The sequence below is a fragment of the Camellia sinensis genome, chromosome 11 (assembly GCF_055761805.1).
Source record: "Camellia sinensis isolate YWXY chromosome 11, ASM5576180v1, whole genome shotgun sequence".
Taxonomy (NCBI): domain Eukaryota; kingdom Viridiplantae; phylum Streptophyta; class Magnoliopsida; order Ericales; family Theaceae; genus Camellia; species Camellia sinensis.
Window position 1 is genome coordinate 111,421,274 of NC_138971.1, and position 16,954 is coordinate 111,438,227.

At 34.7% G+C, this 16,954-nt stretch overlaps 1 protein-coding gene across 10 annotated transcripts; it reads right to left on the reverse strand.

The window, feature by feature from the left end:
* Nucleotides 1-11,685: 11,685 nt before the first annotated feature.
* LOC114276780 (uncharacterized) lies at nucleotides 11,686-15,598 on the reverse strand. Of its 10 annotated transcripts, XM_082894504.1 has the most exons (8): nucleotides 15,405-15,558; nucleotides 15,176-15,223; nucleotides 14,105-14,154; nucleotides 13,223-13,269; nucleotides 13,008-13,121; nucleotides 12,786-12,838; nucleotides 12,394-12,545; nucleotides 11,686-12,248 (listed from the first exon to the last, which is right to left on the reverse strand). In XM_082894504.1, the coding sequence occupies exons 5-8, from the start codon at nucleotides 13,118-13,120 to the stop codon at nucleotides 12,024-12,026; spliced, it is 543 nt and encodes a 180-aa protein (XP_082750630.1). In that variant the 5' UTR covers nucleotide 13,121; nucleotides 13,223-13,269; nucleotides 14,105-14,154; nucleotides 15,176-15,223; nucleotides 15,405-15,558; the 3' UTR covers nucleotides 11,686-12,023. The 10 variants fall into 10 exon arrangements, 4 of the variants coding, with proteins under 4 accessions (XP_082750630.1, XP_082750629.1, XP_082750627.1 ...); XM_082894503.1 differs by lacking the exon at nucleotides 13,223-13,269 and having other exon boundaries at nucleotides 15,405-15,579; XM_082894501.1 differs by having other exon boundaries at nucleotides 13,223-14,154.
* Nucleotides 15,599-16,954: the final 1,356 nt, after the last annotated feature.

The following is a 16,954-nucleotide window of genomic DNA, read 5'->3' on the forward strand; positions in this document are numbered from 1 at the left end:
TTCACTTAATAATAGTATAGATAGTTATATCTATATATATAAGAGGCGCTTCATGTTTCATGGCTCGTATTTGTGTTTTCCCTGTTTGCCTATTTATTTGAAATTATTTACTATTGGAGGCTTGTACTTTTATTTTCCCCATTTTTCCCTTTTCTTTTTTATTATTTACCAATATTGGTGGGATTAATTTGGAAGAAGGGTTTTTCGTAATTATGAAAGGATTCTTGGTCAGTTATGAGACATACTTATTTTGGTTTTGGATAAATTATAAATATACCCCTGAAGTTTATTTAAAATATGAAATGCCCCTACAATATTAAAAATTACAACTATTCCTTTAATTTAACAGAATAAACAGGAAAAAAAATGTAAAAACAAAATAATTTGAAGAAAATATGAAAAAAATTATTAAAACAAATGAAAATTCGTCTAAAAATAATTTTTTTAAAAAAGCAAATTAAACAGAATAATTTGTTAAAAGATTTGCATTTGGGAAATTTAAATTTATCACAATAATAACTTATGCCTTGCATAGGTCTAAAAATATATATTTTTTTTTAAATCAAACCAAATCAAAGTTTAACGGTAAACCACATGATTATTGGCATATAATATCACCATTTGATTATCCCATCCTAATCAATCTCAATAAAAAAAAATCCACTCATTTGAACTAAAACTTTATCTCATCTATTTATTCCATAATTGTACCTTAATATTTTTTAAAAAATTGTCATATTATTTCTTTTCATTTAGTAAACTTAATAAAATATGAGAGTCAAAGGTCATAGTAGCCCGTACCTTGCACGAGCCTTTTACACTAATACACACATATATATATATATATATATAGGTTTGGTTGAGAAGGCTCGTCTTTTGTTGCGCATTTTACCGTTAGTTTCTTTTTGGATTTTCTATTTTGTCCTTTAGTATGGTTAGTGAATTAATTTGAGTGGTGGACTTTTGGAAATTATATTAGAAATTTTGGTTAATTGTAATTAGGCTAATAGTCTAAAAGGATAGATTTTTTTGAGTTTTTTTATTTTTTGGTTCTTTTCTATTTTTTAAAAGTGATGTTAGAGTAATTATTTGTATGGTTATACTTGCAACTTTTGACTACTGTATCTTCAATTTTTATACAATTAAATACCAAACCAAAACAAACCTAACCAAGTCTTAAGTTCTATTAAATGGGGTCGGTTACATGAATCTTTCTTCTCCACTTGACTCTATCAACGACCATTTGATTAGTCAAATTAAAGAGATTCATATCTCTATTTACTACACTAGCCCACGTCAATTTATGTTCGCCCCTTTCCCTAACACTTCCATCTATCGTCACTGTATCGTATCTTTTCACTACTGTTTCTCTTGATTTCTGTTGTATGTGACCAAACCATCTCAATCTATCAGTCACTGCCTCTGTTGTACAATTAAATACCAGTCATCTTGAAAATTTTTAAAATCCCCTAGATATTGATTTGTGATTATGTATCAATTTTAGGCAGTAAATAACAATCTCAATCAAACAATCAATATAAATCAACACAAGGATTTTACATGAAAAAATCACAATTGGAGCTCCTCCAATTATGATAAAAAAAATCACAGGCAAAAGTCATAAAACAATCTACTAAGAAGACATAAAGGAATTATACAAGTGTACTCTCAATTACCTAGCGAATCTATGCCCGAATCGAACCGATCCCTATGTGCCTCTTTCAGCCCTGTCTTCACTTAGGAATTGTCTTGTACAACGTTGAATCCACAATGCCGATGTCGAATCATGACAATGAGCCACTCTAGAATCTACCAAAGTTTCAAGCCCAAATTCCTTAGAATCCACCGAAGAACAACTCTCTCTTTTGATATAATCCACTCAATTCATGATATAAACTCTCATAGATATCAAAGGAAATAAGCAAAGAAGTTCCAGATGAAAACCCTAATATCCAAGAAAAAGATCTAGAAGCCGTATACCTAAAATCGGACTAAAACACATATTTATAGAAAATAGGGCCGCAATCTTCACTTGAGCGCAAGAATGGCCGCTTGAGCGGAAACAACTCCCAATACTTTTGCAGGTGAGTGAAACTTTTGAAAGGTTGCGATCTTCGCTCAAGCGTAGGAATGGCCGCTCAAGCGAAAAAATAACTTCGACCGGGCAGCTTGATTCCCGATATAGTCAACAAAGTGACAAATATGATAAGATTAAGATCACAAACTCCTCTGCATAGGCACAATTCGGGTTGGATTCGCATTTAAATACTCATAATCTCACTTAAATAAAAGATCGAATAAAATTATAACTGAAAAGAGTTTTGTCAAACGGGATTGCCAAGAACTAAAACCTAACACATCTAAAAACAAAATTCCAAAATTACTTTAGAGAATCCGGAGTCACAACTAAAATTCTTAAATACGTATCCAATATATATATATATATACACATACACATACATATTAATTGCAACTTTTGCCAATATTTTAGCTATTTAAGTTTGATTTGAAAACTTTTACAAATTTTAAAATTTGTATAAACTTGATTCATTTTACTTTTTATGTTACCAAACCAAGTCAAATGAGCAATTAATTGTTCAAAATGACATTTCATTTTTTAAATTTTGTTTTTCTATATGTCAAATAATTTTGTTTTTAACTTTAGCTTGGTTGAATTTTTGACAAAATAAAAAATCACACAAATAAGATCAAACAAGACACAGGCGAGTTGCCTATTTAGTTATGATAAGATTTTAATTATGACTCATAAAATTTTTAGTTATATCTCATGTGTTGTTTTATTATGATTTTTTTTTTCAATTATGACTCAAAAAATATAAAATTATGCCATTTTTTTTAATTATAAGGTACATATAATAAATATTATTTGAGAGGTGTATACCATAATCTTTTTCTTCATAAATATTATCTAACAAACTCTAATGAACATTTCATGTGATGCATATACAGAGATTTTTATTGATAAATCCCATTTGGAAGGGTTTTAATCCAAGAAGTCTATGAAGGAATTTTTTAACCCACTTAGTCCTATGCATTTATAGTTTTATTACATAAAATCCTTTTTATTGATTTACACTATTTTGTTGGACTCTTATACCCTTATATTTAATATTGATATTTAATGATGGGGAACGAGAGAGAAGGGAAAGGACCAAGGCATAGGAAATTTCATACAAAAATTAAATAACATTGATGTTATTATTTTATATTATTATATAATGTGAATATATTTTGAATCGACAATCCATTAAAAATAATGTGAACATTCTCTCTCATCTGATGTGAATATATTTTTAATTGACAACACATTAAAAATAATGTGAACATTATCTCTCATCTGATATAAACGTTCACAATACTTTTTCGAAAAATTCTCTCTCATCTAATGTAGTGATGTGAATGTTCAACATGTGAACCTTCTTATTTTTAATTAACAACATATTAAAAATAACGTTCATTATATTTTTAATTGATAACACATTCATATTCACAACATGTAGTGATGTGAATGTTCACGACATGTGAACATTTTCTCTCATATAATGTAGTTATGTGAACGTTCACATCCGTATGTTTTGGTATGAATATTCACATCATGTAATTGATAGCACAATGACAAAAATTCATTTCAATTAAGGCTTGTGGTTGTGTATGAACCTTAACATCACCATTATCATAATGTCATCTGATGTGAACATTCACATTCACGTCATCAATAAAGAACTATTTTTAATTTTTTGTGTGTAATATATATCAATATTAAATAGTGGTGTGTAGTTAATGTATTTTTTTAGAGTGAAAATATAATGACAATCAACATTAAATATATCAAGATTAATGGAAGCAGGAGAGATTTAGAGTGTTTCGATTTTCTTACCTCAAATAAGACCTAATAGAATAGTAAAAAAGAATATGGGTTAAATAGAATAAAACTCTTAAAAATGAGATTTATCAAAAAAAACTCCCAACTATATATATATATATTATCTAAGGAACTTTTCATGCGGTATTCCAATGACATGAATAAGGCATCTTACAAGACATGAACGAGTCACCTCACAATTGAAGCTACCTCGTCAAACCAAACAACATTCTTATTCCTTAATATATGTTTTGTACTATGAAATGGGAAATCCTAATTCTATGATTTGTTTATATATATATATATATATATAATATTTTGTAGATTTTTTTTTTTTGAACGGCGAAATAGAAGATCTTTATTGATGAAACCAACAAAGACAATAATACATCAATAAAGAGGAGCTCGAAGCTAACACAAGCTAGGAGCTCCAGTTGGCAAGGAGCCAACAAGAAATAGAGAAAAGAAGGAGAACCAAAAACACATGGCCAAATACACCTGGTGGTGCTGGTATACAGATTACACAAACTAGGTAGCAGGTTTATGCAGACAGCAGACAGCAAGAAGGAGAACCAAACAGACAGCAAAATCTGGCGTGCCATCCCAGCTAACAGACCAGCAAACAGACAGCAAACCAGATAGAATTACCCAGCAAACAGACAGCAAACCAGAGACACAGCACTACCCAGCTGCAATGGCCAAACAGATACACAGCACTACCCAGAAATAGATGACCAAACAGATAGAATTACACAGCAGCAAGACCTGAACAGATCAGATAGCAGCTCAAGAGCGTATGCAGTGCCTAACACCTGAAGCGTTGAAGAGAAAATCATTGATGGAGAATGGAAAGTGATTGGAAGAGGACTTTAACCATGTCGCTAACCTGACGATGATGAGATCCTGCAACTGCTGGGTGTTAAGTTGGGAGGCTTGAAAGAGACACTCATTTCTGATCTTCCAAATGGACCAGAGGGTGACCAAAGGGATGGCACGCCAGATTTTCCTCTCATTTTTCTTGCAATTGAACCCTGCCCACCACTGTAGCAGATTTTCAACAGAGGCAGGAACCACCCAAAGAATACCCCACCAATGTAATAACCCAGTCCAAACTTTCCACACTTCAGGGCAGTGAATTAGAACATGCTGGACAGTTTCAGGCTGCGATTTACAGAAGAGACATGAGGTGGAAGCCGACCTATCCAAGACACCAATCCGTTGCAAGAAGACAGAAGTTTTAACCTTGTGTTTCCAAGCAAGCCAACCGAAGAATTGTATTTTGGGAGGCAGATAGTTGAGCCAAACCAAACCACTAGAGTGAACAATGTTACCCAAGGCTAGATTAGAATGATTGTAAAGAGTGGAAACGAAAGACTTGCTAGGGTGAAGGGCTGCCCACTCAGCACTGTCAGCAACTTCAAGATTCAAGGTAGGGGGAGCAGCTATGGTGGTAATAAGCCTGTGGAGTTCATCCTTTTCCCATTCGAAGAGGGCTCTCCGGAAAGTAAATAGCCAAATGGAAGAGGAGTGTGACGCAAAGTCCTTGAGAGAACCTTCCTTACTATCGGACAGTTGAAAAAGTCTGGGGAATGCATCTTTGAGGCAGATTCCTCTACACCATTGATCGTGCCAAAATGTAATACGACAGCCATTCCCCACTTTTAGATGAAGATTAGTAATATAGAACAGTAGGAGAGGCTCATGCTTATCTGCTGCTGCTACTATGCCACCCCAGATATTAGAATGATGAATGCTGGAACAAAGGTTTGGAAGCCAAGACCCACCTAGGAACTTATATTTACTGCATAAGACCCTCTTCCATAGTGAGTCATGATCTGAGGCAAATCTCCACCACCATTTGAGTAGTAAACATACATTCATATCCCTTATTCTTTTGATGCCCAATCCTCCTTGCTTTGTGCTTCTTGTTACCTCCGACCACTTAACAAGATGTATTCTCCTCTTTAGATCTGGGCCTCCCCAAAGAAATGAAGCTTCGATTTTATCTAACTCCTTGGCTACACCTTCAGGTAACTTAAACAGAGATAAGAAAAATACAGGCAAGCTTGACAACACTGCCTTCACCAGAGTCAACCTCCCAGCATAGGAGAGAAACCTCCTTTTCCACCCGACAAGCCTCAATTTGAATTTATCTACTATTGGTTTCCACATCCTTTTCCTTTTGGGATTAGCTCCCAGCGGCAATCCAAGATACTTGAGTGGTAAACTTTGAGTCTTGCAATTCAACAGAGATGCAAACTCCTCTAGAGTATTGCCAGGGATGCCAACCCCGCAAAGCACGCTCTTATGATAGTTGATTTTGAGCCCTGACACTACTTCAAAGCACCTTAAAATCCTTTTCAAAGTGAGAACTTCCGATAACTCTGCTTCACAGAACAGAAGAGAATCATCTGCAAATTGGAGGTGAGATAGCTGAACTTGGTTATTTCCAATGACGACCCCTTTGAGCAAATTCAACTCCCGAGCTCGAAGTAGAAGGATGTTAAGGGCTTCAACAACCATATTAAAGAGGAAGGGGGATAAAGGATCTCCTTGTCTAAGACCTTTCTGAGGATTGAATTCCTTAGTTGGAGAGCCGTTTACGAGGATTGAAATTCTAGGAGTAGAAACACATTCCTTGATCCAGGAATTCCATTTGGGGCCAAACCCAAAGTTTGATAACATTGAGAAAAGGAAAGCCCAATTGACCGAGTCGAAGGCCTTTTCGAAATCCAGCTTAAGCAACAGCCCAGATTTCCTGGATTTGAGCCAACTGTCTACAACTTCATTAGCAACCAAAACTCCATCCAAAATGTTCCTGCCTCCCAGAAAAGCTGATTGTGAGTCACCAATGATCCCAGGCATAACCTTTTTGAGCCTGGAAACAAGAACTTTAGAGAGAATTTTGTACACAGAACCGACAAGGCTTATGGGCCTAAACTCATTTAAGGTGACAGCTTTATCTTTTTTCGGAATCAGTGTGATAAATGTACTGTTGAAGCAATTTGGTAATCTGCCGCTGGTGTGGAAATCCTTCATAAAGTTAAGCACCTCCTCCTTAAGCATCTTCCAAAACTTTTGAAAAAACAGTAGGTTAAAGCCATCCGGCCCAGGAGCTTTGTTTCCATTACAATCAACTACAGCTGCCCAAACTTCTTCTTCCGAGAACTCTACCTCAAGCAAAGGGAAGTGATCACTGAGCCGTACACTCTTGAAATCACCAACAAGAACTGGCCTTTGCTTCCACGCCTCAGAGTAATGATTAGAGAAATTGGAGCACACTTCAATTTTAACAAGGTCTGGTGCCTGTATGACTACTTCACCCACTGTAATGGAATTAAGAGAATTTCGATTTTGCCTGCAAGTAGCCATAACATGGAAAAATCTTGTATTTTTATCGCCTTTCATATTCCAGTCCTGCCTAGATTTTTGTAGCCATTCCCATTCTAGTTTCTTGCTTAATTCCCACATCTCATGCTTTTTCTCTCTTTGCTGCTTCAAGTCATCCTCAACCAAAGGCATAATCTCGGCTTTCAAGTCCAATTGATGAAGTTCATTTTCAAGAAGATGCAACTTAGATGAGACATCACCATACACATCTTTACTCCATATTTTTAGAGCCAACTTGAGGGCATACAACTTACGCTGGAGAATGAAGCCAGCAGGACCTGAGAACTGTGAGTGACTCCAAGTATGTTCCACAAAGGATGCGAAATTCAAATGCAACATCCACGCATTTAAGAACCTAAATGGTTTGGGCCCCCAATCTCTAGTATCCTCCATAAGTACAATAGGGCAGTGATCAGAGGAGACCCTAGCAAGACCCCACTGACTGAATTTAAACTTTTCTAACCATTCAGGGCTAAGCAGAAACCTATCAATTCGGCTCCATTTGTGGCCATCAGTTGCATTACACCAGGTGTACTTTCTGCCTAGCAGAGGAAGATCAACTACCTTGCATTTATCAATAAAATTGTTGAAGTCCCTCATACCTCTATCCCTGAATGAGACGCCTACCCTTTCCCCTAAATTTGTGATCTCATTAAAGTCACCACCGATACACCATGGCATAGGGAAATGAGCTTTCAACCATAGCAGAGATTCCCAAAATTTCCTTCTCCTTATGATGTCAGTAGGGGCATAGATATTGACAATAGCACAATTAAAGGAGTTGAGAAGCTTACCAGATAGGAGAATGAAGTTCCTGTTGCAACAGCAGTCCGAAAGTTGAAATATGTCCGGGTCCCACATGCAAAGCAGTCCACCAGCAAAGCCTTCAGCATCCACATGCATAAACTCAAGCCTGTCTCTTGGCCAAACACTTTTCACCATCTGATTGGTCAGACTTGGTTTTTTTGTTTCTTGGATCAAAGCCATGTCAATCTTTTTTTCAAATAGAAGCTTTTTGATTTTGCTCCTCTTGTCATGCCTTCCGAGCCCTCTGATGTTCCAACTTAATGTCTTCATATGAGAAATAAATTGACTCTGATAACACCCAGTGATTGTGAATTATTCCACTTTGCCCTTCCCTCTTTCCAGTCGCTCCTTGTCCCTTTCCTCCATTTGTATTAGTTCTCTAATCACCTCGGATTCTTGGCCCTGGAGTTCTAAACCCAATCTTTGCCCCAATTGCAAAGTGGATTGAGCCTCTTGAAGAAGACCACGGTTAGGAGACTGTAGTAAATTCGGGCTAAGAGTTGAAGCAGGTAAAGCTGCGGTTGTGGATCCAGATTTGAAGCTATTGACAAGTCCCTTATTTGAGTTTGCATCCGATTGCACTAGTCTTCTAGTAAAGCCAGAGAATTTCCCAGCTAGCAAACAGTGCTTGAGCCCTTCTCTTTTACTCCATTTCCTCTTACCTTTCTTCAAACGTTGGGTGTTAGAGCTAGAAAAATTTGGGCTGGAGTTAGCACCATTCTTTGACTGTGAGACGTCCCAAGATGTTGCACAAATAGGCCCAATTAATGGGGTCTTAACACCAGAGTTAGAGGGCCTAATAGGCTGTGGTCCAAAAGCATTGTGGCCCAATGCAATCTCCAGCTTGATGCCCGGCCCATCAGTGAGAGGTTGGCTAAGGCTTTTCAGAAAGCCTTGAGGAACGATAGGCCCATGCACAGTCCCCCCTACGGGCTGTTGCGTGTTGCACACATGTGTAGCTTCAACGCCGTTCTGAATGGTATGATTACACTGCCCCTGTTGCGTGTTACACTGCCCCAGATGCTGACTTGCCGTAGGTAATAATGAGTCCACCTCATCCGCTCCATCCCTAGTCTCCTCCACTGCTGACACACGGCTTAGACTGCCCTCCACAGCGACGGCCTTGTCAGCGTCGTCCCGAGGTGCTGTAGGGAGGGGGAGTCCCCCATTGATGATAGAGCAAGCTTCTTTGGTTGTGCCATTAGATGTAGTAGGCTTTCTTTTAAAGGGTTTAGAGAGGATGCAGAAACCAAACAATTTCATAGGGGAAATGTTATATATCATACGTATCCTACTAGAAAAATATGTAATTTTATCATAAAATTTTGTAACAGTAATCACAAAATATGAAATCTTGTCATAAATTAATGTAACAAAATATCCAAAATTTTGTAATTGATATTGCAAAAGTTTGTGACTTGGTTAAGACATTTTTTATTATATTAATTTGTGACAAGCTTACACATTTTATAATTAATATTACAAAATTTTATAATAAAATTACACATTTTATGGTAGGGTGGTGCATACATAGCATTTATTTGTAGTTATAAGCCATATATCATCCGCCGAAATATTGACAATTTTGTCAAGAAATGGCTGCATTTACCATTTCTAACATGTTGTTGGCTGTTTATTATAAAGAATGAAGGATATAGACTCATTCTGGTGCGTATTAATTGGTGTCAGGAGGGCTATTAGGCTGTCTTTAAAGTCTCTCTTTCCATCTTCCAAAAACATCTATAAAAGCAGTTCTAAGTGGTTACTTATTTCCCATCTCATCAAATCTTTCAATTCTCAAAAGAAGATTGCTTCATTCTCAACAAGAAGAAGATTTTTTGTGTCCAAAATGGCTTCACAATTTGTTTGGTCATTAGGATTATTGGCTGTAACTTGTTCGGTTGCTTTTGTATCTAACAATAGTCCTCTTCAAGACTTTTGTGTTGCAGACAACAATAGCTCATGTTCTATGTTCTATGTTCTTCCTATGTACTTTCTAGTATATTTGGTTATATTTTCTATTTTTTTCCCCTTTTTTATTTTTTGGAAAATTTAAAAAATTGTTTGACGAACTGTTTTTCAATTATTTATTTATTTTTGAAAATAGTTCACCGTTTAGGAAACACCAAAGTTTATTTTTGATTTTTGAAAACAGTTTTTGATGAGCACTTTCAAACCTTTTATTGTTTTATTTCTAAAAGACAAAAAAGAAGATTTTATTTTTTAAAAAAAAAAAAAAAAAACAAACAAACAAACCAATTTATTTGTATACACATCCTATAATAATTTACTTATTGAGTTTTATGAGCCTTAAATCTTTTATTTTTTTTGGCTCTAGTGGTAGTGAATGGTTTGGTGTGCAAGGAGCCGAAGCTTGTGCAAGCCAATGGACAAGAAATCATTGTTTATTTAGTGCTAGTGAATGATTTCTTGTCAAGTGGATAAGAATATAATCGTTCGTATGCAGTCTCAGTTCTAAACATTCAATTCAAAGCAATAAATCAAGAACAAGAATGTCTAGGCCAATTGTTTCAACATTTTAGAATTTTTATATTTTACTTTATTGTTCAGCAAGTTGATTTGTTATTTTGTACCAAAACAATAGTCTAGGAAGGTTGATTTGTTATTCTTTCATTGAGTTTCCAAATATAAATAAAAGAACGTAATAAGTTTGTAAACTTCATTACTTTTACAGCTTAGAATATTCTGGATTTGTTAAATATTTCATTGTTTTTAGTGTATATCAAGATTTGACATATCTGCTTGTTGTTGTTATTATTATTATTTCATTTGAGGAGGAAGTTCGTGGCCATCAAAATATGCATGTATGTTATCATTCAAGGTCGTTGATAAGATACTTCTATACAGTAACACCATAGCATGACACGACCTTAAATTGGGGGTGAAGTTCAAATGAGAAAGTGACGTGTCCATATGTGTCACAAATTTTGTTTGATGGGTCAAGGTTAGTGTACCAAAAAAAGAAAAAAAAAAAAACCTTTTAGAAAATGATAATTTCTTACAAGTTATTAAAAAATATATAGATTGATATCAATGATTTCTTAATACTTACCTCAATTGTTTCGTACAATTTTTTTGCTCCGTAATTAAGAACTGTTATTTTAAGAAATTTTATTAGTTGATAAAAAAATCTACTTCTTTGTTTTTTTATAATGAAAAAAAACAACAAATGACATTTTCATATCAAATCAATATAACTAATGGGATTACGTACACTACTAAAAAAAGTACTTTTTGCGACCGCTACAAGCCGTCGCAAATAATAAAAAAACTGTCGCAAAAGACTTTTTGCGACGGCCTATGCGACGGCAAATGAGGGTCGCGAATGTGGGGGTGGCAAATACTTTTTGCGACCGCAAAACAACAGTCGCAAACTATTTGCGACCACCTAACCTACTTATAGCGACTACTATTTTGCCGTCGCAAAAGAGTTTAAAAAATGCCTACAATGTATTAGTGACCATCTTTTTACCGTCGCAAAAAAAAAAAAAACAAAAAAAAAACAAAACCTACAATCCTATATATATAGATATATATATATATATATATATTCAAATATTATATACAATAAACGTAAAGACATATTTGCAAAAATTTCAACATTCATGCATTATTTTTCATTTCTTCCTTTAATAAAATCTCAACATTCATGCATTAACACTTCTTCTACACTTTCCTCGAAACTATCACAAATCTCAAAATATAATTTCCATCAAACCAAAGAACTTAACAATCAAAAAGAATTGAAAGTGAATTAAATACACATCCATGCTTCCTAGGTCCACACAATATTCTTTTCTTTTTTTAACCTAAATGGCGTAAAAAAAAAAAAAAAAAGCCGCTCTACTCTTACTTGCGTGTCTTCTTCTTTTCCATGTAACGCATAACAGCACTGCTCCTACTAGTTGAAGGGAATGAACTTTCAGGACACAATGGAGGCGGCTCTCCCATGAGAACCATTGGAGAAGCACCAGTCTTGATGATCTGCAGCACTACTCTCCATGCTAAGACCAGAAAATGAGATGCTGGAATGGGTATGCGTTGCAAAGCAAAGATTTGGATCAGTTTTAGAGCTTATCACGGAATCAGCAGATGCCGGATTGCTGATAGCCGGCTGCATTGACTTAACTAGTCCAATTGATGACCCCTGGGGAAAACAAGCAACATTTGATGATAAGTGCATTTTAAATCAGATGTAAACTCACAAATAACAAGGGGATTCAGTAGTACTTCAATGAGAGAAAGCATAAGCATTTATTTAGAAACTCCAGCAGAAATATTTGATGACATACATGCAAGTGTGAAATGTTTGCTAGAACGTGATTGACAGGTGTTGAAAGGAGAGGAGAGGTGTTTATGTCAGTTTGGCATTCAGTATTTCTCCTTCCTTCATGATCTGTAAAAAATATATCTGGATTCTCTTTCCCAATCTCCATTGATTGTCCTTTCCATAGATTAGTTGAGATAAAAAGCAAAAAGGTTAATGAGTCCACATCTAAAAGAGAGATTTTTCAGGGGATTATCCAAAACCACACATAGACAGACAAAAATCTAGATGCCAACATGCACAACAAAGTCAACTATTGAGCTACACCTCAATATGATGTTATTCAGTCACTAGTAACTTCCTTGTTTACCTTGGAGCTAATTGGTATCAGACCATAGAGACAGATACGAAGATCACCTTGAACTAGTCGTGGGTGCAAGTTGTTCTTATACAAGTCCCATAACTCATCTCTGTCACACGACACAAATAAATGAGAAACAAGTTAACAATATTTATGACAAAGACGTGGTTGTTCTGGATTCTAAATTAACAATGTTTATGACAAGGAAAGAAATAACATAAAAGATGACAATGGTAAAAGGAAAACAAGGACAGAGATTGGTAAAGTTATAGTCAAACCTTACTCGAGGAAGTGTTAATAAGGAATAACCCTTAACATCAGTTTGCATGCCAAGCATAATCACTGCTAATCGTGTTAATCCCAGTGCCTCCATATCAATCAACTTCTTCATCCTAAAACAAATTTGAGATTTTACAAAATCATTTTATACAACTTAATACGTTAATGAACCCAAACGAAAAGGACTAAAAAATAAAGATAAATGATATTTCACTTGTCACCACAACAGCATAATCGATGAAGTAAATTGAAATGCGAAGCCTGCTAATTAAGGAGAAAAAAAATTATGAATTAGATCTGCATAATGGACTGGAGAAGATCCATTCCAAAAACACAAATGAACAAAAAATAACAAGATTCTTTGTTTGGGTGAACAGGGAAATAAATGCACAGGAAGTAAAAAGGATGAGAGTAAGTTGGCCCCTATGGCTCAAGTCATATAAAAAGAGGTTTTCCCCTCCTTGGGCAGCAAGCTATTTTTAAAAGATATACAGTTTCTCTACACACTAGAGGCTCTCCTCCCTCGGTGTCACTCTCTAAGATTGCTTCAGCTTCCTTCCTCTCCAACTACAAAGGGCAAGAGCCAGCTTAGTGACTACTATGATTTTCAGAGGACTCACAGTCTGTCGCATCATCAATGACCGCTCACAATACAAAACCAAACAAGTTACACAAAAACAAACACAAGAATAGTAAACTAAACTAAAAAGAAGTTGAAAGTTATATACAAGGCAACATGATACGACTTCCTTGCATAAAGACATAGAAAAACTCAAGGATGAAGATAAGAAAATACCAAATGAAGAAACCTAAATTGGCATGTAGGTTTGATCAGAAAGGGTAAGAGAATCACGCCCTAGTGCAATGCTTGCAGCACTATCAATTTATTACTCTCACTTAACCTTATTCCAACTAAAATACATTGCCTTATAAATTTAGCTCCCAAAACAAAGACTAGTTTACCTACCTATCTCAAAGACCCAAAAATAGTCAAGGACCTTGACAGACTAAATGGGTAACCTTCCAGCCAGAGATGCCTTACAGAGCCAGTGCCTTCACAAAATATCAAATAAAAAAACAGACTAAGACCACTTACCTGCTTGGTGTCCCACTAGCAATATTAACATGGTTCTTTAAAAAGGAAACCTACATCAAATTAAAAGGAATAATGATAAATAAATGCATACGTTCTAAATCTACTGTAATTTAATGAATAGAAAGTAAAAGAGAATAAAGAGATAGTTCAGAAGTTGTATTCAAATAATACTTTCTTTTTGGTGCATATCAAAATAACACAGTTACAAGTTCATGAAGGCCTACAGAAAATGAATCAATGAATCATATTGTTGAAAATGGTTTTTTTTTTTTTTTTTTCTTTTCTTCTTCGTATCTAGGCAGACCAATGACTAAAGAAAAAATATACTAACACCAAAAATCTCCATCACCAAAATTGTTCACTCTCACATTTATTTACAATTTTTAATAATCGTAACAGTGTTGCTCTCCATTATTCAAAATTTTATGATAATTTACGTTGTCATAGTACACCATTTAAATAAGGGAAGGATTAAAAAAATATTTACAAAAATATGATAAACATTATAAATATTAATAATTAAAATCATAATTTTTTTATAAATATTTTTTTCCTAATCTCACTAATGAATACTTCACCCTTTTAAATATCTCAATAATTTTCCTTTTATATGCAAATTTTATATCAATTTCCATCAATTAAAAAGTAATATAATGCAAGTCATTCAAATGTTAAACACGTTGGTAGTGTAAAGTCTAGTCATTCCACAACTTGCAGCTTATAAAGACTCATCACCAATCCATTATTAAAAAACAAATAACCAATTCCTCTTCTTCAAATCCATTACTTATCCCAAACTCTTTTGTAAATAAGTGAGAACATTGTGCACTAGATACAACCTTTTAATAAGTGCACGTTTATCACCAGCAATTAAAAATAGATAAAATAACTTTTTTTTAAATAAAAAAAAAAAACATAAATCAATAAATACGAATACAGTGAGGAATTACAGTGAGGAATCAATAAATATATATATACATACATATATATGTGTGTGTATGTGTGTGTGTGTGTTCAAATACGAATTACAGTGAGGAAAAATCAATAAATTGGCGAAACCGAAGCTTGTACCTGTAGCAGATTGATTCAAACCAAAGCTTATTTCCAAAATCAGACTACCTGGTGGAAAAATCAATAAATTGACGAAAAAGTGATCGAATTACAGTGAGTTCAGATGAAGAAGTTGAATACGAATTACAGTGAGTTCACTGAGTTCAAGTGACGAAGTAGAGAGATGAAAAAGTTGAAATACAAATGAATGATATCAAGAGACTCACTGAGAGAGAGAGAGAGTTCATACCGTTGGAGATATCTTCTTCAGACGACCTTGGTGATCTATAGAGCGAAATTGACAGAGGCAAATCAGATTCTCTTCCTCAGACACGATCAAGCGAAATTATATTTGGGGGAAATGAGAGTCTAGGGCAAGTTTTACACGATCATATTTGGGGGAAATGAAGGAAAATATAAATTGGGCCGAGTGGTTCCCAATAGTGGGCTCAAAAGTTTTTGGGCTGATTTGTCATTGCAGATATTTTTTTTTTGCGACGGTCAAATAATCAGTCGCAAAAATATAGACGCAAAAAGTGATATTTCTAGTAGTGGTAATATGTGAAATAGTTTGGATTCATGCCAAATATATTAGGAATACTCATGAAATAAGTAGTTGACTAATGAATCAATTTAGACCGGTCTAAATCATATGGTTTGGTATGATTTTTCAAGAGAACAGTTTGGTTTTGGTTTGAAGTAATTAAGAATCGTTGATTATGGTTTAGTTTCAAGATTAAGGCTCAAAAGAACTGGACCGAACTATTATATTTATAAGATTTTGAGTATTGCTATTTGGACAAAAAAATTAAGCTTACTTTCTAGACCTAGCGATGTGTCACTCTATTCAAATATCTAAGTTAAATTTTTCTCTCATTTATTCTCTAATTATCAACCAATCATTTTGTTGACACATCATTAAGTCTAGAAAATGGATTTAGAAAATAGGCTTATATATATCATTTTCGTAAGATTTTACACTTCTTATACTTAGAACAATTTTCTGTATATTGATCTGATTCAATGAATAGTTTGTATTACATATTCTATTATATTTATACACTAGGAAAATGAGTGAGAGCACTAATTAGTGCTATCACTAATGATGTGGCAGTGGGCTCCACCATGAATGATTTGATGTTTTGACCTTGGTGTTGTATTTTTTTTCTTTTTTTATTGAGTGCCATGTCATTAGTGGTCTTTTTAAAGCTCCAAAATTAGTGATCTCTATCATTGTTGTTATACACTATATGATAAGGATAAATATAAACAATGATAAACACAAACAATGATAAGATGATGAGAAAGAATCTGAGATATAAATCATATCTCAACAGCTCCCCTCAGGCGAAACAATTCGATGGGCGAATTTTTAGCTTGTTCCGAAAGAATTGAAAAGATTGAGAAGGCAATCCTTTTGTAAAGATGTCTGCAAGTTGGTCTTTAGTGGAGATAAATTGAATTTGAAGCTCCCTGTGAGCAACCTTTTCTCAAACGAAAGGCATTGTGCATGTCTAGTTGCCGAATAGACCATTTAATGGAAACGGCAATGGACAAAACTGTTCGAATGGCGGTGGGTTTAACCACGAGGCTAAACGTTTCAAACTAATCAAGCCCCTCTTGTTGATGAAATCCCTTGGCAACGAGGTGCGCTTTATGGCGCTCAATAGAACCATCAACCCACCGTTTAATTCGAAATACCCATTTATAGCCAACAATGTTCATACCATGGGTGACTGGATGTAAGCTCCAAGTGCCATTACGAATTAGTGAATTGAGTTCCTCAGTCATAACTTTACG